The sequence below is a fragment of the Mus musculus genome, chromosome 6 (genome assembly GCF_000001635.26).
Source record: "Mus musculus strain C57BL/6J chromosome 6, GRCm38.p6 C57BL/6J".
Taxonomy (NCBI): Eukaryota; Metazoa; Chordata; class Mammalia; order Rodentia; family Muridae; genus Mus; species Mus musculus.
The window spans coordinates 52800032-52824276 of NC_000072.6; the positions used below are offsets into that span (position 1 = coordinate 52800032).

At 45.3% G+C, this 24245-nt stretch overlaps 1 protein-coding gene across 4 annotated transcripts in view; it reads right to left on the reverse strand.

Annotated features, from left to right (window-relative positions):
• Jazf1 (JAZF zinc finger 1) overlaps positions 1–24245 on the reverse strand; it is a 300560-nt gene that overhangs the window by 31967 nt on the left and 244348 nt on the right. For all 4 annotated transcript variants that reach the window (XM_006505943.4, XM_011241295.2, NM_173406.3 and 1 more), the window contains one exon: positions 12072–12268. In XM_006505943.4, coding sequence (XP_006506006.1) covers positions 12072–12268 — 197 coding nt within the window. The remainder of the gene's footprint in view (positions 1–12071; positions 12269–24245) is intronic.

Consider the following 24245-nt stretch of genomic DNA (forward strand, 5'->3'; position numbering starts at 1 on the left):
CAAAGCTCATAGGAACTCACAGAGCCTGAGGCAGCATGCACAGGGTCTGCCCAAGTCTGCACCAGGTCCTCTCTGTAAATTATGGCTTCCAGTTTAGTGTGTTATGGGATTCCTGAACATGCCAGTGAGTGGGTCTCTGGTTCTTGTGCCTTTCTTTGGGCTCTTTTCCTTCTGTTGGTTTGTTTTCTCCACTTCCAATTATTAGCGTTTGTTTTATTTTATTATTTTTATTTCATTATATTACATTTTATTTTATTATAACCCCTTAGAGGCCTGTTTGAGTTCTAATGAGAGACAGAGAGGGAATGGATGCAGATGTGAGGGGAGCTGGGGAGAAGCTGGGAGGAGCAGAGGGCAGGGAAACTCTAGTCAGGATATTATGTGGGAAAAAACTTATTTTCAATAAAAGGGGAAAAAGAAATTTCCTATTTGTAATTCCTTCATATTCTTAAGTTTATGATTTTCATTTTTAAAAGAGCATATACACCTGGAGAAGACTGTCTCTGTGGGATTTTGCTATCCTCAGTGTAGGGAGACGCGCCAGCTTCCAACTTCTGTGGCAAGCTCATCTCGGCAGCTCAGGTCCAACCTGCCTCTGCCATCTCAACTTCTGCTTTTTTTTTTTTCCATTTTTTATTAGGTATTTAGCTCATTTACATTTCCAATGCTATACCAAAAATCCCCCATATCCACCCACCCCCACTCCCCTGCCCACCCACTCCCCCTTTTTGGCCCTGGTGTTCCCCTGTACTGGGGCATATAAAGTTTGCAAGTCCAATGGGCCTCTCTTTCCAGTGATGGCCGACTAGGCCATCTTTTGATATATATGCAGCTAGAGTCAAGAGCTCCGGGGTACTGGTTAGTTCATAATGTTGTTCCACCTATAGGGTTGCAGATCCCTTTAGCTCCTTGGCTACTTTCTCTAGCTCCTCCATTGGGAGCCCTATGATCCATTCATTAGCTGACTGTGAGCATCCACTTCTGTGTTTGCTAGGCCCCGGTATAGTCTCACTCAACTTCTGCTTTTGCACAGTAACTATTTGGCACATTTTGTTAGGATTTAAGAAAATAATTTTCTTTACTACATAATATAATATGTTCTAAATTATATACACAGCTTTTCTACAAACCAAGTGGCTTTCATTTATTCTTTGCATGGCAGCAAAGTGCTGTTCATGGCTTTTCAGTGCTTGGTCAACACTAATGTCACTGGGATGGACCGTACAGAGAGATGTCCAGCACGACAAAGGTCAAGTTTTGTGAACTCTTAGTAACGTCCTAGGGGATGGGGTGCCTACTCTGCATGCGGGGTCACAATCATGTCTTAAAATGTCATCCCAAATTGCCTGCCTATTCTCAATCTCATAACAGCCAGGGTACAGTGACCTGCCAGAAAATAACAGTTCTACCTCGGGGAAGAGATCCAAAGACGTGCAGGAATGTGTCAGGGGCTCAGAATCCTGTTCGGCTGCTTTCAGGTTAAACATCCTGATGACAACCTCCTCGTCCTCCTCTCCCTCCTCCTCCTTTTGGAGCTCGGTACCTCCCTTTGTAATATGGGTGGCCTTGTCAGGCGATGCCCCTGCCTGGGCCTCCTGAGTGTCCAGAAGGACAGGCACGGAACCACCGGAGCCAGCTCTGATGAAAACCTTAACTCAGCAGCTTACGTTGGTGTGTGGATGGCTGGCTCTGTGAGAAGCAGGGTCTTCAGTATTTGCCAGGAGGAAAGAAAGCGGCTTTTTCTTTGAAAATCTGGGGGATGTTGAAATATGTTTCTATGTTAAAACTATATAAATCCACCCAACTGAAGCTGTGAGGTGCTGTCATAGTGGGCTGACAGCAGCAGGGAAAGGCTCTCCGGTGCATTCAACGGTGTTTCAGTTTCCTGGAGCCCCTAGACATTCAGAGTGTGCCTGCCTGCCTGCCTTTTTCCTTTACTTCCTTTAAAATAACACTTAGAAACGATGCTACAAAGACAGAAACCATAGTACAGCACAGCACTTGCACGTCAAAACTCCCCAACAACTTGAGTTTCTTGTGACTTTATGTGGTTGACTTTATGTGACTCTTCATAGCAAACGGAGCCAGAACTCGCTCAGCAGAGCGGAGTATGAACTATACCTTTGATCAGATAAGATCTCCCCAAGGCCTGGACAGAAATTAATGCCAGTCCTCATTTTTCTAAGAGGGACAGTGTAGGTTTGTTTGCAAGGTGCTAAGACGGTACAACCAGACACCATTCGGTCCTGGCGCTCAACAGTTTCCCGCAGCTTAAGCTTCCCCCTTCCTGGCAATTACCACTTCCTTTTTAGTGCATTTCCAAGAATCGTGAGCAAATTTCCGGGCAGGAGCAGGGAGGCTCTGTACCCTGTTGTCTTTTCAGCAAAGGCAAATTAGCTAAGTCACCCCACCCCCCCACGTGCAGATCCTCTCTTTAATGCTGTCCAGCTGGGTGTGCCTGGGGATCATTTTATTGTTAAAACTAGAGCCACATGGAAAAGACATTAAAATGAGTTCGCTGCTGCGATACCCACAAAGATGAAAGGCCTTCTCTGATTTTAATGTGCCACGTTTTAGACAGTGGATTGGGATGAGGGGGAGAAGAAAAGGGTTCTTTGGAGACCTACCCATTTGGCAGGTCTGCAAATCCATCAGAGTGGACTATCCATCTATCCCCTCCTCCATGGAGGTGTGTGAAGCACTGAGTCAGCTGGTTTCCTCCCATTCCCATAGCATCCTCACCAGTTCCTAAGTGGGCCATGGGCTACCTTAGCCCCCGTAGAGCAGGCTGTTCTTGCTGCCAGAAGAAACTTCCTGGCGAGTGCACATGGAGGGCCGCTGGCTCATGTGAGCTATGGACCTTGGTTTAGAAAGAGGGAATTCACTTTGGATGCAGGGGTCTGGGCTGCAGAGTCCAATGTGTGAGCCTCATCTTGTCATCTTTCTGGCCTGTCTGGGATGTGGCTTCTGCTGGGACAAAGAAAAGCAACCAGGATTGAGGGCAAAAGCCTTGACTGTTTCCAGCACCAGGCAACATGGCTGTAAAGCCTGTCAGGACTTCCTAGTTGGAATTCCTAACAGTGGACATTTTGGTTTTTATTGGTTTTGATTAAACAATAACAGCTAATAGTGGAGATGGAATTTAGCTTTATAACTAAACATAAAGTGTTAAGTATGGAAGCATTGCATGAATATTAACAAACATGGAAAAGTGGTGTTAAAATGGTTGTACTTGAAACAGTTTTATCACAAGTCAAATTATCAACATTTTTCATTACTCTGAGATTAACCTGTGCGACCAGAGCCATCACACCAAGTTCACTTTGAGGATTCTCTGGACACAGGTTGAAATAGATAGTTTTTCTTTCTTGTAAATTTCTCAATATAACGAAGTATTCTTTTTGACACAGGACACAAAATATTTTAAATATTGCAAAATCTAGGCACTTAAACACTTTCAGCCACTCATGGATTTTCTGTAAGATAGTTCCGTAAGGCGGTTTGGCAGCTCTCTCCACCCCTCACCTTTTCTCCGCAGTCTCTCACTTGAGAGGGGATTGCTTTCTTTGTTCATGCTACTCGTTTAGTAATGTTCCTAAGTGAGGAACACTAAGGATCCTGCTTACTGTCCTTCAGTGGGAAGCAAATGCCAGAGAGCCTGACAGCCCCTCTGCTGCTTGTACTGACTTCCTTTGTTCTCACGTGGGCTGTCCGTAGCAGGGAAATGGTACCTGCAGCTTCAGGAAGCCCAGGAAGCAGGATAACACTCACTAATGGTGGGATGCACCTTGGCAAATGCATAATTTGTATAATCAACAGCCCAGAAAAAGTGTAGAATATATCCAACACCCCAGAAGATTCTTGTGTATGGGCCCTGGCTCTGGCTGAACTAGCCTGATTTCTACAGCAGAGAGGTTTGAAGGTCCTTGAAGTCCTCTGTTCTTTATGTCTTCTTTCCCTCTGTGTAGCATGTTTCTGAGACTCAAGCCTGTCTTTGATACACCAGTAGTTCTGTTCCTTACTGCTGTAAGATAGTATGTCACTGTCTGGCTGTACATTTGGCCAAGGGTCTTTTGGGGCTACTAAGAACACAGCTACTCTGTACTTTCTAGTACCTGGCTCTTGTGGCCAGATGCTCTCATCCCACTGGATAAATGCCTAGAGGAACTGCCAGGCCCATATCATTGTTTTGTACCCCTGAGAAGACTAACCTTGTTAGCCTTGTCCTCCTCAGGTGACCAGAGGGACAACAACCCCTGTTCTTCCCAGTCAGGGCCTCTTTGAGATGCTGTGGTCAATGACTGCTCTGAATGACGTGGATTCATGACTATGGTCCTGAATACTGTGATGTCCTTTACACGCCAGTAGGACCTCAATATAAAATTTACTAAGTAGGTATTCAGTGCTATCACTTCTTTTTAGATTTCTTTATTTATACGAGTACACTGTAGCTGTCTTCAGGCACACCAGGAGAGGGCATCAGATCCCACTACAGATGGCTGTGAGCCACCAGGTGGTTGCTGAGAATTGAACCCAGGACCTCTGGAAGAGCAGTCAGTGCTTTTAACCACTGAGCCATCTCTCCAGCCCTCAGTGCTATCACTTCTTAATGGGAAACTGAGATGTAAAACACCCAAAGGTGGGGAAGAAGAAGCTCTCCACTTCCTGACTCTGGTGGTAAATGAGCCCTTGTGGGCATCACCTTCAAGCGAGGGCACAGGGTGAGGACAGTGAGTGCGAATCTGAGAGGGACAGCCAGCCTCCTGCTCTCTTTGAAGCTCAACTACTGGGATTATTGCTATGATCCTAAGATAACAGAAGAGGGTCTAGACATTTGTAAACCCACAACCCTTTTTCCTACCATCCTGGGTGAGGAAAGGTCACAATAGTGCCATCTGTTTCTAATACTGAGTTGTAAGAATTCTTGCTATGGTGAACTAATATTTTTTTTCGATTCTGTTGTTTGTTTTCTCAATTTCACAATACTATTCTTTAAGCACTTTTTAAGGGTTGGGGAATTAGCTGCAGTTATTAAAGGCACTTGCTGCTCTTGCAAAGAACCTGTGCTCGAGTCCCAGAAACTACAACTGTCTGTAATATTAGTCCCTGGGATCTGATATCTTTTTCTGACTTTTGCGGGCATACATGGGATGCACAGATATACATGCAAGCAAAATACTCATACAGATTAAATAAACAAAAAACAAATAAATAAATAAACACAAAAAGTTTTGATAAAGTCCAAACTGTCTATGCTTTCTTTGATCTTATGAAGTCTTTAGCTGCACCCTGCATCCCTTCTGACAAGGAAAGGGCAAGCCTGCCTTCCCCTGGAACTATGCCATGCCAGAACAGGTCATTAGCGGATCCCACCTGTACTGCGCGCTCCTGGCACCAGCCCTCTCTGAGGTTAATACAGACCAAAAATAAACACACACAAGCAGTCCTGGCCAGCACTAGTGAAATACTGTCTGTCCTTTCAGTTAAGGGCAAAAAATGTCTTCTTTGTGCTGAAAATGTGCATAGCTACTTCAAGAAGCTCAAAGCAGCCTGACCATAGCACAGCAGCCATATTCACCTCTGACAGCCAGAGGTCCCTGAACACTGGCTTATTTACCAGTGCAGGGGGTCTAAGGGTAGAGTGAGGCCTGCCACAGTTGCTCCCTGTTCTCATTGCATGGACAGAGCCTCACAGTAAAGTAGGCATTGCTGCCTCTACACCAGGAGGAAACTGAGGTTTGGAAAAGCTTAAGGCCACTTACCTCCCAGACTTCTCTGACAGGAAGGGCTCTCACTACTTTAGCCCCAACACCCAGAAAACTCTAGATTGACACACAGCTTTGTCAACATATCAAAGCCTGCTTCTCAGTTCCCTAAGCTGAGATTCTAGAATGATCTGGGGCTATAAAGTCCCCACACTGATTTCTCCCTGATGCCACCCTGTCCTCTGTCCTCTGGAGTTTGCGTTTGGCTCCACGCAGGCAAGTGTACAGTCTATACTACTTGAATACTCACTATCATACATCCATCCTCATAGGAGAGGCACTGATGGCCTGCCTGTAACCTCCGTCATTCTTATAGGCTGTGGCTGGCCAGTTACCCTTGCATACATACACTGCAGTCACTGTTTTTCAACGTGTTTCCAACTGGATTCTATTGAGGAATGAATGTTTTAATACACAGAGAAGCCTTATGGTTCTCTGAATGCCCAATACTAATAAATATGTCTGCTGAAAAGATCCAAGCGCTGTGGAAAACGGAGGCTAACCTGCTTGGGAAACAGCTAATGCAAGAAAGTTATTTAAGCCCCTTTGTCTTTAACATGGTATTAATAATGTATCTTATCAAGTATTAACAAAAAACAAATTACTTGATGAAAGAGAATATTGTACAGTATAAAGTGCTAAGTATATATAACATACTGTTATCGCTACAGATCACATGGCACACGGGTTTGGTTGTTTCTTCTGGTTAAGAACAACATTGTGTGGGAAGGCTTCTAGGTGGCATCTAGCAGTAGTTATATAACATGGATGGAACCCTATTTCTTTGTCTACTTTACTCTTCTAACACTTTGAGAAGAGAGTAGATGTTAAGTCATCCGCCACAGCTGGCGTATGGCCCGGGGTGTGCTTCTCATGCGGGCGGCCCTAGGGTTTCTTCCCCAGTATAGGGATGCAGGAGAAGAGAACAAGATTGCAGAGATTAGAGTAAGTTGTGAGAGACTAGATGCTCAGGCAACACAGCTTCTGTTAGTCTCATAAGCAGAAGGGAGAAAGATTAAGACACAGCAGGATGTAAACAAGCTGACAGACACATCTCAAGCCAGGAGAGGGTCTGCAGTGGTTCCAAACACAAGCAGGCTGGGCAGAGGCTCTGACAACAACAGAGCAACAGGGCAATGCTTTTATGACTAACCAATCCAACTTCTCCACAGGAAGATTTTAGGGAAGGTTTCTTAGGCTCCATTCAGACAGTCCACTCTTCAATACAGGGCCTGTTAGCCCAAACTAGAGCTTCCCATGTTTGTAATAGATTGCAACCTTCTGTTGGCAGCAAGTGTCTCCTTCTCCTGTCTCACTGTCACACGGGGTCTTCTCTATGCTGTGGTCCACACTCCGCTGCTGGGCTGGGGTAGGCTGCGCTGTGCTGCGCTGACTAGGGCCTTGACTTTTTCTGCTTGGTTTTTGCTTTTGTTTTGATGCTTTTCTGCTCTTATGCAAATTTTATTTTGATTTCTGAAAATAAAGGCATGGAAAAAGAGCCCTTTGCACCTCTACTCAACAGAAACTTCCAAATACCTTGAGCAAAATCCTAGCAGCTCATTCTGTATGTCTGTAACATAGTCTTTTTCACCCTCAGGAAAAATTACTATTTTGCTTTTTAAAATTGTACATTTATTTCTTCTCTTGTGTGTATGTGTGTGGGCACATCACATGAGTCGTACCATATGTGTGCAGGTCAGAGGACAAATTGCAAGAATCGGTTCTCTCCTTCCACCCTGTGGGATTTGGGATGGGACACAGGTCTTCAGGCTGGGGGACAAGCACCCTTACCCTCTGAGCCATTTCACTAGTTCAATATTATATTTTTAAAAATAACTTGCTGTGATTTAGGAACTTATGCAATTTAAAAAAATCTTTGTCATTTGAACAACTTACTGTAAAAACACCATAAAGAAATACTAAAGAGCCTACTAAAAGGAACAGGAAACAAAACACTAGAGACATTTCTGCAATAATATCAGTCTATTAGTCATCTGACTGACCACTTGCATTCACCAATGCAATGTGAAGACCTTCCCATCCCACTGATGGGGGACCTTTGACATTGCTGTGACTGGCTGCTGTGCACTCCTCTGGTTACTCTTTATTAATTGGAGACCACTGAATATTTTAGGTCTCTTTATAGATTCCATCTAGACTAGGATCTCGTGAATGAAGAACAGATCAGAGAACTCAGACACTGAAAGGATATGACAGTAAAGTAACGATATACAGTGCCTGACAAGCGTATTTGTATAAACTCTACCACCCTGGCCAGTTTTGAGGTGTCACTAGCTTGTTTGTAATCATGAATATGCAAGTACCAGTTCTCTGGAACCTGATCACCCTAAGATGGAACCTTAATCGAACTCATTACACTAGAGCCAGTGGTGTGAGCAGTGAGTGCTGTAGAAAGAGGACTGGCTGGCTGAGGGCGAGCCACAGTTCCCGGGCCTTTATATGCCTTGCGTTTTCAGTCTTGCAGAATCCAGTTAAACTGCTGGTTTGGCTGGCTGGGTTGCGAGCTGAAGGTCTAATAAGAATTTTAAGCAGGTGGGCATGGAGGTGCTCATCTGTGATCTCAGCATTTGGGAGGTTGAGGATCAGGAAATTAAAGTTGTCTTAAACTACACAGTGAGTTTGAGGGTGGCTTTGGCTATCATAAGACCTGTCTAAAATACTCCTCATAATTCCCCAAAGATAGTATGCCATAATTGTGTGACTTCTGAGGTAAGGCAGTCTTTCTAAAAAGGTCAGTGAAAGACAATGAAAGAATCATTTCAGAGGACAGCCTCTGCTAACATTGCTTCTGACCTGCACAGCTGTGAGATGCCTGTTGTGCAGAGATGAGGCTGACACACATCCCAAGTCCACTTTGGTTCATAAAGCAGTGCATCGGAGACCTCTGACCCGGTTCCCTGTGTCATCCTGGCAAGGTTTCCCATGACTGATGACAATGCCCTGTGTCAAGATGCCATTTAACAACTCTTCCAGAACTTTCTGCAAGGAGGTTCTTAAGTCCTCTCCAGAGTGTGATATACTCTCAAAACGGAGTTTCAGTTTGCAAACACTCATATCTCAATCAAAACAAAGATCAAAAGTTGGCCAAGAGCTAACAAGATGGGTCAGCAAGTAAAGGCACTTAGGCACTTGCTGCCTAGCCTGAAGATCCAAGTTCAATCCCCAGGACCCACAGAATATAGAGAACGGCCCCTGAAAGTTGTCCTCTGATGCACACAAGCATACACTCATGCACATGCACACAACACACACACATGGTGTAATTGCAAAGAAATTTTAGGAGGGCCACAGACAATAAGTCCTAATGCAGAACTTCCAGACTCCTGAACACCAATCATTACAGGAACAATATCAAAGGAGCACTCTGGGTATGGTGGTGTACATTTACAATTCCAGCAATCTTGGGGAAGAGGCAGGAGGATGAAGAATTCAAGGGTAGCCTTGGCTACATAGAAAGTTTAGTTCAGCCTAGACTAAATAAGACCCTGACTCAAAATAACAATGACAGCAACAATGAATGTTTTAAAGATCCCAGCATAATACTGCTCACTAGGGCATCCTGGCAAACCAGAAAGAGCACATTCTCTGCAAAGACAGCCACGGACGGGAATGCAGAGTGTCAGATCTCCTCCACCACACTTGGGGACAGCAGAGCCGACTCCGAGGGCCTGCTGGAGGGCTGATCACAGAACCACCCAGAAAGAATGCAGTGAGCATGAACAGTAAACAGGAATGTGAACTGCCTCCACCTTTAGAAACTATTCTGAAACTGTCATTTCTACAGGACAAAAATGGGGTTATTCTGACACCTTGCTTTCAGAGAACCGAGTTGTCGTCTTTATATTTCTCTGTCTCTGTGATTGCAACTTGGGCCCGTGTAATGGACGTGTTCACTCTCGCTGAGACACTCCTTGCTCACCTGTCCCCGTGGTGGCAGATTCTCCGAGAGGCTGGGAAGCTAACGTCAATGCCCAAACCAGGCTCCAGGCTGTTCAGAGAGTAGAACTTTAAAATATCTATAAATGAAATGTTCTACAAAGTGACCACTACTTCCAACCCGGGACTGCACCTTGACTGTGGGAGCTGGAGAGCAGGCTCAGGAGGTGGAGCTGCAGGATATTATTTATGACCTGGCAGTGGAAACGGCTAGAACCACATGAGTCAGGGACAAGGCTGATCCCCTCGCTACAGGTAAAATAACATTCAGAACAGGGAAAACACCCACAGCCAAAACTGGGCAGGGCAGGGGCTTAAGAAACCATTTCCTCTGCTGATTTTTGATGTTTATGTGGAATGTTCTTCAAGCAGCAAATAACTTAACGGTGATCCTGACAGACTGAAAATGATACATCTTTCCCACGACATAAATTAATTCTTTTGGTGGGAAATTGCTAAAATGGACAGGGTGTCATAAAAATTTCTTTATGGCCAAAGAAAAAGAAATGATTCCATTTCTTGCAAATATTCTTACATGAAAAATAATAAACTCTCACTTCGAACTGTCCTGGTTTTCATAGGGATCAGGGAGCCTGTTACTAATTGGGGCAGTCCAGTTTACCTGATGTTGGCCGTGAGTCACAGTCTACGTTACCTCAAGTAGGAAACATTCTGCTGGAGACTGCTGGCCCCACAGTTCACTTCCCATCTGAGGAGCTACTATAGGGAGCCGCAGGGAAAAGGACCCAGCACTCTGCATGCCCAGCTCTGCCACTCTTCAGACTTACATGGTAGAAACACTCGAAGCCTCTGAAAGCTGGTGTTCACAGAACAGAACGCAAGAGCATCCTGAGGCCACACCCCCATGACCCAAGACATCGAACCGATGCCAGGCCTTTAACATCTGGTGAGCTCCAGCATTCTGTGACCTGCTTAGGGTAATGACATTTCTGAATAAAGAGCTCGCAGGAAATTCTGGTCCCTGGCTTGTACAGCTTTTCTGTCTTCAAAGTGCTCAATCATGGCTGCACTGAGGATGTCCATCCATCATGAGATATAAGTCCCCCCATTACAGTCAGGAAGACTGGGAACTCTCCAGGGTCTTCCTTGGAGTGCAATCATGAACACTAAGGACCCTACTTTAACTCTGCTGAACTTAACATCTTCCCAGACTCCAGGGAGTTTATTACCACAATATTTTGTGAATTAATGAATGAGAAGTAGAACTCTGGGCACTTTCCTTGAAACGAGACAAGGAACTATGGGATTTGCAGGTCTCAGTCAGGGAGGCAATGCCAAAGGGACGCTGGTGCCATCCCAAGTGACTTTTTTTTTTAGGATTGACCAGAATCTCAAACATGATGCCTGGGCCCCACCACCACCTCAGTTTCCTCTTCTGTCTGCAGTGTTGCCTGCTGTGGGGCATGCAGGCTCCCCCACATGTGGCTGTTGTACAGTGGAACACACTCCCTGTCCCCTTTTCCAGTGACACTCCTTCCCCACCTAGCCTTACTGACTGCACTGCTCTTCCTATGAGCCTCTTCCTCCGGTGCCAGCTGAGCTGGAGCTGCTCATGTCACTGAGTTCTAGGTGACACGGCATTGTACTCATGTGTACTTCTGTGATCAGTGATAGTCCATGTTCCTACAGTGGGAGGGGAGGGAATCTGCTTCTCAGATAAAGCAAAGAAGGACCTTCCCAGTCCCCAGTGCCTGCTTTACACTGCTGCCTTGAAGTGAAGAACATGAGCAACTCAGGGCCTCCAGTGCCCTCTTGGATGCTCCCAACCTGGTGAGAGAGAAGGATGCTGTGGCAAAACAATGAACTCAGCCAAGGTGTACTGAGAAACTCAGTTGTCAGGCAGACAAGCCCCCTAGCCTACTGGCTGCTTTAGGCAGGAATTGAGTTTTCATCTTCAGCTCTGATCCTGCCTCAGTGTTTAATCATTGCTGACATCTACCAGGGTATGGTAGAAATGGGGCTTGCTCACTTCTGCAGCTCACTCTCTGACAGGTAGGAGCCAGTGATTTTGTTCCTCATTTAAGAAAAATTACAAAAATAAGCAAAAATCAGGAGACAAATGTAAGGAACGTCCCAGTGGTCCATGTGTACGGATGAACCGGCATGGCACCTTACCCTTGTCCCAGGCAGAAACATGAGCAGATTAAACAAGGTTGTCAGTTCACACACAATAATGATAAGGTCTTAAAAACCTATAAACCCATCATCACTGCAGTCAGGCACATAGTCTATAATGGCTTACAGGTAACAAATAAATGAGTGGACAAAGTAAGGTGAAGAAAGAATCCGAGCTGTGGGTCTGTGTCCCCAGCTAAGGGGCTTGCTTACCTGTTGGAGTGCTGCTGCGGAATGAAGAGGAGGGCGTGATGGGCGGGGTCACAGGGGGAGTAAGGCTGCCACTGCTATGTCGAGGTGGAGTGGACACATTCCCTCGAGACACGGAGCTGGACAGGGTTAGTGAAAGCTTCGGCTGAATCTTCTTCTTCAGAGATTCCTGTTCTCGGCGTGCAGCATCTGTCATGAATCTGAAATGAGAGTTGCAGGTGATCAGCCAAGGCCTTAGAGGAAGACACATGACAGTAAAGCTTGACAGATGCTCTGCCCTGGGGAAAAACCTGGTAGTAGGTCGTCAAGTCTCATGAAAGGCTGCCCTTTCCTATGTAATGGAGTGGCCTTCTAGCTGCTGCTTTTGAGTTTCCTCCAAATTGGGCCCATAGCTTTGGTGGGAAACCTCAATACGAATCTGTACCTAACCTGAGGCCTTCTGTTTCAAGAGCTTTTCTCTTGGGAGCTTCTCTCTCTCCTCCCGCTTGAAGGAAACTCACCCATCCTTAAATCCCTGGCCATTCCCAAGCTGGGAGCTTCCTTCTTGTAAAGGATGGTAGTACTTAGTGCTCAAACCACTGACCGAAGCTCAACAGCTATGGTGTCCTCTATCTGTTCCCTTTAACTGCTTTTTGCTCTGACTCTCCTAGTGAGAGTTATTGGTTACTTGAGGTTTTAGCACACTGTGGCGTCCCTGGCTAGGCCAGCAGCTGCAGAATGCCTATGCTCACCAGGCCACGCAGAGTCAAGAGGAGGCCTGAGAACAGGGTGAGGTGGAAGGCCCCTCCCCACAGGCCTGTTTAACTTGTGATTTTCCTACTCAGAAAGGAGGCCTTATGTCCTGCACGGCCCACTTGGACATGAGAGGTATCATCCCAATGTTTGTGCTCTTACTCCTGTGTAATCTATCATTTCAGAGTCCGTGCAACAATCTGGAAATGGTAGCCTTTACCTAAAAAACAAATACTTTCCATATTAACGGCAGAATTAGACTTTGTCAGGTGCATTTCTGGATGTTGTCACGATGAGCATGGTGATTACAGAATATGAAAGCATCCAGGTCATAACAGACACATATGTCTACCTAGGCCGAGAATGGCACTACTGTACCTCTCAAGTCTTCCCCGTCAGCTGCAGTCTGACTCCATGGTACTTCATCATGGCATCTTACCACATCTACTTAACATGCTGCTAAAAAAATTCCTGAGTGTTTTTCTTCACTATGCTATGAAATTTTGGAAGTTAACAAATGGTTCTTAGAGTCAATTACATACACAACGAAACAATAGCAATACTGTTCCAGTGTCTTTAAAAAAAACCTAATTCCTACTTTTATATTTGGTACAAAGATGGCCCATTCCTTAAATGATTCAGTAAACAAGATTCAGATACACAAATGGACTTTTCTACACTGAGCTGTACAGGAACTTTGGCCACACTCTGACCAGGTCCTTGGGTTCAGTGCTATAATATAGGGATCATTTACATAACAGTGACTGAGAAAGGAACTGGGGTATAGTGAGGACTGTCTGCACCCAGGAGCCTGAACTGGCTTATTCTCAAGTGAAAAGCTGGTTCCTTGGCTCTTCAATTGCTTTCCTGGCTTCCTCAAAACCTCTATTCAAAATATAGATGCTCAGGGGGAAAAGGCAATGAACTGTAGTTTCCTTTTATTATTTCAAGTAGAACCACTAACTAGCCCAGTGCTAAGTATCTCAAACTGGGGTGTGCTGTGTGCCAGGGAGTGGACAAGACCAAAATATAACCACAGCTTCTTCCAGGAAAACCAGTTGTACTCAGTGGTGGGTAACTCACATGGTAAGATAAACATAAGTATTTCATGAGCAGAAAAAAGTATATAACTTGTATTTTAGCTAAGAATGTGGTATTTGGAGTCACAAGGGCCAGGCTTAAACCCTGTTGGGTTACTTACTATGTGACTTGAGGCAAAGTAATATAAGCCTTCCAGACTTTTGCCTTGCTATGTGCAGAAGGAGACTGAAGCTTGTAAGCTCTTATCTGATGTGTTTCAGACCAGAAGATTTAAAAGGGCTTTGAGTTTTAGAATATTTGCATAGACACTATCAGTTGAGCACCACTAATACGAAACTCTGAAGCTTAGAGATTTTGGACTACTTGGAGTTAGGGATGCTCGACATGCAACGACTGCAAGTGAAGAGGCACCATTCTCGTTCTATGGGAGAATTTGATCTTTGCTTAATTGGCAACCTGCAAAGCGGACATGTCAACATTCTTAAGTGATAACTGTAAGCCCTGTCCTACATCACCATCTGTATACACTCATAGGAAGTCTGGTTGTCTGGATAGGGCTTTGTAAATGGACATCCTTGTTAGACAGCAGGTACCATGTCTAGGCTGCTACAAGAGCTCTGGCTGTGGGTGGGGCCTCCGGTGGCAGGGGGACTCCTATTCCTGTTATCTGACCTGCAGCAGATTCACACTTGATAGTGGACTCCAGAGCTCTGTGTGAAGACTGAATGTGGTGACCCACCTGGAATGTAGCAAGTGGCTCAGAAGCTGCTAGTCTACAAAGAACCACAGTGTGCTGTCTTAGGACTTTGTCAGCCTCGCTCTCTAACACATTCTTTGAGTTGTTTCTAAAATAACTTGAGTGAGCAGAAATTTCACCCACAGAGTGGCTGATGGGAAGGGGCCCGGAGAGGGTATATTTAGTGTCATGTAGAAACTGGCCAAAATACAAGGGAGTTCTCCACACTTTCTCTTTGGTTTAAAATGTATCAATACCTCACAAATAAAAATACAAGACAAAGGTGTCAGTAAGTCGGGGTAACTTTAAAAGTAAATGCCCATTTTAGCTCAGCTATGAAGCAACTGTAGCCACAGTATCTTCTTTCCCAACCACAGTCACCCAAGGGGGTAGGTTTAGGCCGCTGCTGACAATTTATCTTTGCTTTTTGGGGGTAGAGTAGGTTTTGAGACAGGGTTTCTTTGACTGTCCTGGACCTCACTCTATAGACCAGTGTGGCCTTGCTCTCACAGAGATCTGCCTGCCTCTGTCTCTCAAGTGCTGGGATTAAAGGCGTGCGCCATCACCGTTGGGCTTGGCTTGCTTTTCCTAAGTATATTCTAGGTGTGGAGAACACGGTGCTCGCACTAAACATGAAACACGCACCAAGCATCACCTCCCCTCCCCTCTCCTTCAGTCTTTCTTAGCCTTAACTCATGGAAAACCTGATGTACAGACACTCAGCTGCACAATGCACTTCCAGTTTCCTAACACAGTGGGCCTGGGCCTTCCCTTTACTGACTTTGACGGTACTCGGTTTGAGGGGAAGGATGTCTTGCTATAAAGCTTGGGCTGGCCTCAAACTGACAATCCTCTTTTGTTGGTCTCCTAAGTCTTTCTCTATATGAAGACTTGAGACTTATTAAATTCTAAGGCTTTAAGTCATATTCCACCAACACCTGGGGTGCCACTCGGAAGAGAAGAGGATAAAGTAGTCAAGAACTGAAGGCTTGGTGATGCAGCTCTAGCCAGGGGACCAGCTCCCGCAAGCACACCGTGGCACCCCACAGACAGGCCCTCTCTACTGTTTGGCTGGCAACACCCCCGTTCTGCAGCTGAGAGAAGCTGAGGAGGTCATGCTCCTCTGGCCTGAGATGCCCCCCTCAGGGGGCTGACACCATCTGTAAGGCCCCCAGTAAACACAGGAGACAGGAAGAGCTCAGAGCTGGAAGAAAGACTGATCAAGTCACATCACCAACCCTGGACACTCACTCCTCAGTGACTAATGTGGTGGGATGACCTGTTCCAGGCCACTGGGGTTAGTGAGTGCCTGAGCTGGCACAAAAGCCAGTCAGGTCTTGAGACCGAATTAGTGTCTCCTACAGAAAACTGTGTGCCAGTTTGTGCTTTAAAGCTGTGCCCCACAGTTCTCAGGGGGTTTTGGTCCGGGGATGCTCGAGGACACTCCTCTAAAGCTTATAGGTGGTGAGTGGGATGGCACCTGGTAGGGTGGCCAGGGGGTGTGTCCTTCAGGTCTCAGCCAATTGCTACAGTGGGGCTGACTGGCTCCTGGAGGCCCTACCCTTTTGTCCTGAGACCTATTCTGGAGAAGGCTGGCCATGTCCTCTCTCCACTTCCCTCAGCCTTGCCGTGGAGCCAGCTGCAGCGGGCTTGAGCTGATGTTACTGGCCTGTGAGGGCAAGTCACTTAATTTCAGAAACTTTATAAACTGGCTGTTAAATACAGCTATTATTAAATATTAAATTATGTAAATGTATTAAATAAAATGTATTAAAACAAAGATTCACCGATTCTTAATTATCCTACGGCATTTTACTGTGACCTATGACCTATGACCTCAAGGTTACTAACCTTAATGCTGTGTCTCCTGGGTGGAGAGATACTACAGTATCTGAGTTCAGTAGCTACAGTGGTAGCTGGGAACCGAGAAATTGGGAGTATTTACACCACAGAAGTGGGCAAATGCTACCATTCAGGACAGTTTTCCTCGTTAAGATTAGCTGCTAAATATTAGTCAATAGACCTTGTAGTCTTATTTTTAATGTGGAAAAAAGCATTCAAATCAGGGTCCTTGCCTACTCCCTGAAGGAACTAGGAAGGGATGAGGGAGACCAGAAAGGCTTCCTTTTCTTTTTAACATTATAAAAAGGAATATATCTCAGCTCATTTACTATGAATTTGTAACATTTTTAAATGATTTTTAAATTATGGGATACAGGCAAATGAGTAAATGAGTTTACTCACACAGTTTAAAGAATAATAAAATTATGGTCCATGTGCCCAAAATTACCAGACACTTTGAAGTTTCTTTTATAACTTGTTTTCCCAAGAGAAATATTACCTAGATCCAAGTACAGTAGATTTTTTAGGGTTTTTCTTTCACACACACACACATATTTACACATACAGAAATTAAATGTTTTTAAAAGAAAAAGTGGTCACTAGGGACTTCATGTACTGTTGACTAACAGCCTAGAAGTCTGCGGTCAGCAAAGTCATGTTTTGATTTTGAAACTGAAGCTGTTGTAAGATTAACTTTAATTTTCCTACAAATCAGAAATGTCTAAGTGACCATAATTTAACACAGTCATTTGTAGTAATATTTGTTATTGTGAGGGGAAGTTCATATTTCTTAAGTAAATTTTCAAGACTTCATTATAAACCCTTTAAGTCTGTAGACCACAATGCTCACTCAAGTTGGCAGGTTAAACATGCATGGACTATGAATGTAACACAGGGGGAAATGTCAGCTGCTGCTCCAGGGAGACCAGCTGCAACCACAAACTCAGGAAATTTATAGTCTTTTCTGAAACCTAGGCAGATGCACACTGCCATCTCATTCACTCGCCAAAGCACTCATCCTGTGCTCTTCAGGGGGTCTAGGAGGGTGTCACTTGGCTTTCCGTGACACTGGAGGCCCCATAAGATGGAAGTGACCACTTGAAACTTAGTGTTTCTTGGAAAAATCTGAAAAGAACTGGGTTTTATGAGAGGGTGGGGAGTGTGAGCGGCGCACGGTCAGGAGGCTGCCCTGGTACCGATGCGCCCTTGCAGAGTCCCAGCCCAGCCCCGGTTCTCCTGGCTGCTGAGATGCAAGGCTGGAGCTTGAGCCTCCGCAGTCTGGCTCAGGAAGCCACACCCCAGCAGCAGCACACCTCACTCTCTTCATGCTTCATTCTGGCTTCAAGTTCTGATCAGAAATGTACCCCATCCTGCTGCACACACCTACAATACATAGCCTGGGGTTCTGAAGCCCCGAGCTCTGAAGACAGACAATGGCAAGGACAGCACCTGAGATAGAGCTTGGCTGCTGCCCCAAAGCCACTCACTCGCTTCATCCTGAGGGTGGAAGTATTCGTGCTTCACTGTATAGGCAGTGATATGCCAGCCTGCAACCTTGCCAGCAATACCATATAACATATGAATGAGGTTTAGTATTTGTGCTACAATACCTTCATGCAATCTGGGAAATTATGAATTATGAAACTTACCTAGTCGTGGATAACACATTTTAAGTGTTTTGTTAAATTAGAATTATTCCTTTTATTTCATGTGTTTTTCCTGCATGTATATATATGTGCCATGTGACGTGCATGTTTGGTGCTCTCAGGGGTCAGAAGGCATTGTTTCTCAGAACTGTGTCACAGACAGCTGCGAATCATCACGTGGGTGCAGAGAATCAAATGAGGGTTCTCTGCAAAAACAGCAAGGGTTTTGGTTTTTGTTTTTTCCTTCTGAGCCATCTCTCTAGTCCTGGACAACACATCTTAAAGTTAATCTTAGAAATTTCAATAAAATATTATCTTTGTTATTTTATTTAGTAAGTATGCTCTTGGCCATTATGTGGGTTCCTTTCCTTCCCCATTCTCTCTGACATGGTCTCACTATGTAGCCTAAGCTGACCATGAACTTTCAGTTGTCTTGCCTCAGCCTCCTGAGTGCTGGGATTACAGTTGTAGGCCACCAAGCTCGGCTTACACCCACGTCTTTATGTAATAACAGGCTATGACCTGGAGTTTGAATATATTAGTGTAGCAGTTAGGGCAGACTTTGGAAGACTGTTTATGTTCAATTCTCTGATCTATGCTGCTTAGCTGTGTGACCCTACACAATCTACTTAACCCCTCTGTGCCTCAGTTTTCCCATCTGTAAATGCTGACATTAACGGGGCCAACGCAAGAGGTATAAGGAACGAGTCAACAGACACGAAGCCCTTGCAACAGCACTGATTCTTTGGGCTTGATGAGGGTCAGGTTCCTGGTTCACAGCAGATGCGAACAACACCAGCACTGGAAATCTAAGCTCACAAGTCTTTCATCGCTGACATCTACACCAACGATCTGGCCAGAGCTGAGTCACCAGGTAGCCCACCCAGTTCTGCTGATCCTGTACACTACACTCCCAGGCAGCACGGTGGAGACAGTGACAGTGGCTGAAATCCAAAGGGCTCAACCCTCTCGTTAGAAACAGCGCATTGGGCTGTCCATGAATACACCATTCTCTTGATTTTTTTGGCCTTGGTCCTGGAGATGAACCACACTGTTGGGGGTGACCTACCAGCAGGAGGGGCGTGGGATGTTCCCTGCAGAGGGGAATGAAGTTTCAGATTACAATCTTTCATCTTCCACTGAAGGGGGTGGCAGGCTCCAATGCTCTCATCTCCAACCCCTCAGAAAGCATCGAGGCTACGGTGTTTCGCTTGAAGTTCTAAACTTTGCTCTGCCTCTTTAGTGGTACTGCCACAAAAAGCAAATCTGTGCAACCTAGGATGCCTTTGGGACTTTGGGAAGAGCTTTCAACAGAAGCTCTGTGCTACTATAAGTACTCTTGGACCCAGGAGCTCATTCTCAGACTAAGACTTTGGGCCTGCCAAAGACGCCACACAGCCAGCGAGTCTGCACCGCAACACACGGGACACAGTGCACCTAAGGTTCTGGGAAGCTAGGGGGAGCAACAGGTGCGTATCAGCGTGGGAAGACGAGTGGTCTCAGTGTGAGAGAGCCAGCCACTGCAGGCCTCCACGTGACAATGCCATCCTGATTCACATTTGCTGGTAGAGCCAAGAGTGGATAGCACAGTGGTTAACAGGACTGACCAGTCAAACATGAAGGGATCAGCAAGTGGGATTAGCATCTGTCACAGCCCCTCACGAGCAGAGTGGTCTTTTCTTGTGAAAAGTCATTTCAGTAGAGAGAAAGCGTGAATACCTACGTGAAGCCAATTTCAGAGCGGTCTAGAAGTGCTCTGGATAATCCTATGTACTTTCACCCCAGAGTCCTTCTTCACTTGATCTGGAGCTCCTGGGAGACTGGCAAGCTTTATAAAACTTCTGCAGTATCACCTGGACTAGGAGCCTTTAGATGCTGCCATTTGGGCTGGAGAGCGGGCTCAGTGGTCAGGAGTGCATGTTGATTTCAGGCTGCTCACAATGCCTGGGAGTCCTGCTTCAGGGATCTGACGTCCTCCTCTGGACTTCTTGGGCACTGCGTGCACTGTGCAGAAGTCCACACACATGTACAGGTAATTTTTAAAAATAGTAAAAATTTTAGAAGCATGCTGCCACTAAAATGTTAACAACAACAACAGCAACAACAACAAAATAACAAACTGAGGAAGCAGCAGCAAGAGAAAGCTGCTTCACTTCGGAATCCTGCCATCCCACAGGGTGTGTGTGTGTGTGTGTGTGTGTGAATGTGCATGCATGTGTTATGTGTTACCCAGCCCTCACATCCACTGTGGGCATCCTTTGGGAGGGACCAGCTTTCATCACATACCATAATAATACCAACAGGCTTCCTACACGGAGAGGCATTCTTTCTTTACAGAGTTTCTGTCTGGCCTGGGTGGAAAGAGCGTTGAGTGGCTCCAAGAAAATTGGTATAAACTAAATGACAATGAAAGCACGCCTATGTCCTGTCAGATCTTCCAGCCAACTCTGCTGGTAAGGCAGAAGGAAAAGAAGAAAAGAAAAGGAGAGTGGGGGGGAGGGAGGAGGAAAAGACAGATTTCTGTCTGGACACCCATTCTCCTCCTTTCTGCTTCCCCCACCCCCACTCTCATACTCTCTCTTTGTGGTACTGAGAAACAAAGCCAGGACTCATTTATTCCATGCCAGCCTCACACCACTGAGCTAGCTTTCCAACCTCAGGAATAATCTTTTCTAACACAATTCCTTCTTGTTCTTCTTTATTCAGACAACAACAATACAGGAAAAGTTTTCTGATGTAGAGAAGGTATAATATAAAATAGCTTTGATTATTCAATAATATATCATATATACATTGTAACATAATTTATAAAATATATTATTGATAACTATTTTATAGATAAAAAGTATAATAAATACCTGCTTACTAAATATATCCAATCTAGCTTTCTATCATTGTTAAAACTTCAGTTTTGGACAGACGGGCGGACGGACAGACGGACGGGTGGATGGGCGGACGGACAGCTGAGCAGTGAAGAGCATGCGCTCCTCTTGCAGAACACCTGTATTCAATTCCCGGCACCCCCCACACTGGGCAGCTCACAATGTCCGGGGTACTTTGATAAACACTTGAATTCACATGTGCACACAGTCTACCCCACACACGTACACATAATTAATAAATAAACAAATCAATCTTTAAAGCTTCTCAGTTGCTTCAGGTTGAGCAGAGTGAACGCTTACATTTGGGTGGGACTGACCGTTATGTGCTGGCCAAAAGGATAGATGACAAACAAAACACACACAGACCCAGAACAGCAGCTTCTTCTGGGAATCGGGAGGAGGGTAAGCAGGCAGCCCAGGAGGCAGAGGTTGCAAGACGACCCTGATCCTTGGCCATGAGCTGTTCAGGAAACACACAGGCTACAAGACCTTCGAGGTAGCACCATCCAGAGACCAGAGGCTGCTCTGTGGACAATACTTAGGATGGACGATCCCCTCCCTCTTCCCTCCCTCCCTGCTCCCTGTTTCTCTTAACTCTTAAAACAGCACTATCTCGCCCTTGATTTAATCACTTAAGTGAAATCCATGCATCAACGTTAGGCAGCGGTTGTCACAAGCAGGACTCCTCTCTCCGCTGCCATGTATTTTCTCAACAAATGTGGGGATTTTCTTCAGCCCTGTGAAGTATATGGTCAGTTTTACCACAGTCAAAGTCCTGACTCACTTAGGGTCCAGTAACAAGCCTTACAAGTCACAGGTCAACATATACTATCAGTGAAGCAATTACTCTTTAGCTCCAAATAAATTAAACCATGGTCTTTTTCATTGTTGATGTTAAGAATAAAGAAGTCCTAAGGGCTCCCCCTGCACAGCCCTGGGCTTAGAAGGCAGACCTGGAAACTCCCTGCTACCCTCCCCTCCCTCCAGCTTTCTCTGAACAGGGAACAGTAAGAGCCGATCTTACACATGGGTTTCATTGTTAATTTCACGTCCATGTAAAAACAAATGGACAAAACAAAGAGCTGCTGTTTATGAGATTTTGTGGTATAAAACTACAAATGGCTCTTCCAGTTTTCCTGTTTTGTCTTTTCTGAAAGCAAATTAAATTAGCATAATCCTGCTAATAAGATGAGGTATAATTCTTTCCATAAACTGGAAGTTTATTTTATTTTTATTTTTTGGCCTTTTCAAGACAGGGTTCCTTTGTGAGCCCTGGCTGCCCTGTAACTCTCTGTAGACCAGGCTGGACTCTAAATCAGAGATCCTCCTGCCTCTGCCTCCCAAGTGCAGAGGACATTAAGGGCATGTACCAGTAACACCTGGTTGGAAGAAATTTAAAGATGGGAGAAAAGAAATTGGCTCCAGGACCTCTTGGAGTTTTGGCTGCAGTGTCTGTGCAGTATACACACAGCACTGCCTACTCACTGAGACACTGGGAATCTGCATGCATGGCCCTAACTTGATTTGCTTGGTCCTCTGAGGTTTGGAAAACCGTTTACTCTTTCTGGACTTGGGCCCCTTATTACAAAGCAGACATGATCCTAAGATCTCACAGAAGCTGTTGCCATGACCTTAGAAGGTGAACGCAGGGGAAGTACTTGGCCTACTTAGGAATTCTCATCCGAGAGTCTCTGGGCATGGCATTTCCATGGATATTGGTCCTCTCTGACCTTCACCCCAAATTAAAAGAAGGTACTTTTAAGTCTAACAGCCATCTGGTGAGCCAACTCCCACACAGTCCAGAGAAGGGCTGTGGTATGTAGCTATATTTGCAGTTAGAAGGCTCCATTTTTCTTTACTTTCCATTACAGAAGTGTTCATGCTGTGTGAGTGAATGCTATATATGTGCAAATTGCAAATCCACAAAGCCTGGAAGTGGATGTTAGATCCTTGAGAGCTGTAGTTATAGGATGCCGTATGTGGGTGGTAGGAATTTAACTCAGGTCCTCTAGAAGTATAGCAAGCTCTCCAGATGCAATGAGATGTTTTGTTAAAGCGATTTATCCACTTAGACAGTGACTATTTTGGGAGCAAAATAGACTCCATACAGTGGGCTATCCCTTCATATAATGTATGTGCCTGGGCATCTGAGAGGTACAGATTTCAAGTTTCACAGGCCTCGGGGGCTGATATTTTTCCAAAGGATTTTTCCCGTTTTTATTGAAAGAGTTCAGTTGAATTGCTCTAAAGAGCATTAAATCACATTCATGGGAGGCCATTGGCTCAGGCTGAGCTCGTGCATTAGGCTCTGGCAGACCAGAACAACTCAGAGCGCAGCCGCTCCTGCTCGGTGACACTAATCCAACTGAACCTTTAACCGGTCAGTCTTTCATAAAATAGGAGACTTACTAACCAATTAAAAGTGGTTTTTCTTGAACCTCTTGATGAGAGAGTCCCTCTGCTTAACCCTGGAAGGGAAGTAACTTTGCACCAATCTGCTTTGAAGTCGCCCTTGCCCTTTGAAGCCCTTTTCTGCCCACAGGCAACCTCCTCATACCACCAGACCAACTGTTGTCTGCAGAATGGGTTGCCGTGCCACCCCAGAATTGCTAATAAAAGCCAATTAGGTCTTCCAGGCTTTTACAAATGCGCGTTTTGCCTTAGTGCTCTGTTTTCCAGGAGGCCGCCCCTTTATGACTGTGTTTATTCAGCTATTCAGAAAGCACACACATGAATAATCTTAAGAAAAATGTTAGAAGATCTGTGACTGTTCTTGTCTCTTCCTCTTGCTGATGGGGAGCTTGTGAGTGCAGAAATCCTTGGCAAAGGAGACTGCCCATGTGTGCTGCCGTGCAGAGTGTAAGGTAGTTGGTAATTGTGACAGTTTAAGCATTTTAATAAAGATACGTTTTTAAAACGCACAAAACACTAGTGTGATGCGTCTGGACATTTGCTGTCTTTTTCACTGACTTCCTCCCATTTTTTATAGTGATTATTGGTAAGTCACAGATTTTTTTTTAATCTTGTCTTCACATAGTGCTTTAAAACTACAAAATGGGAAAATGAGTCAAGGGAGAAGAGAGTTTTGATACAGCCTCTAAAATCTAGTTTTGTAGTACAACTGACGGGGCAGACAGTAGCTAGGAGGCTTTCAGTGCTTGCTAAGGCTGGGCACTGCTAGGTGGATGCTAAGGCTGGGCACTGCTAGGTGGATGCCAAGGCTGGGCACTGCTAGGTGGATGCCAAGGCTGGGCACTGCTAGGTGGATGCCAAGGCTGAGCACTGCTAGGTGGATGCC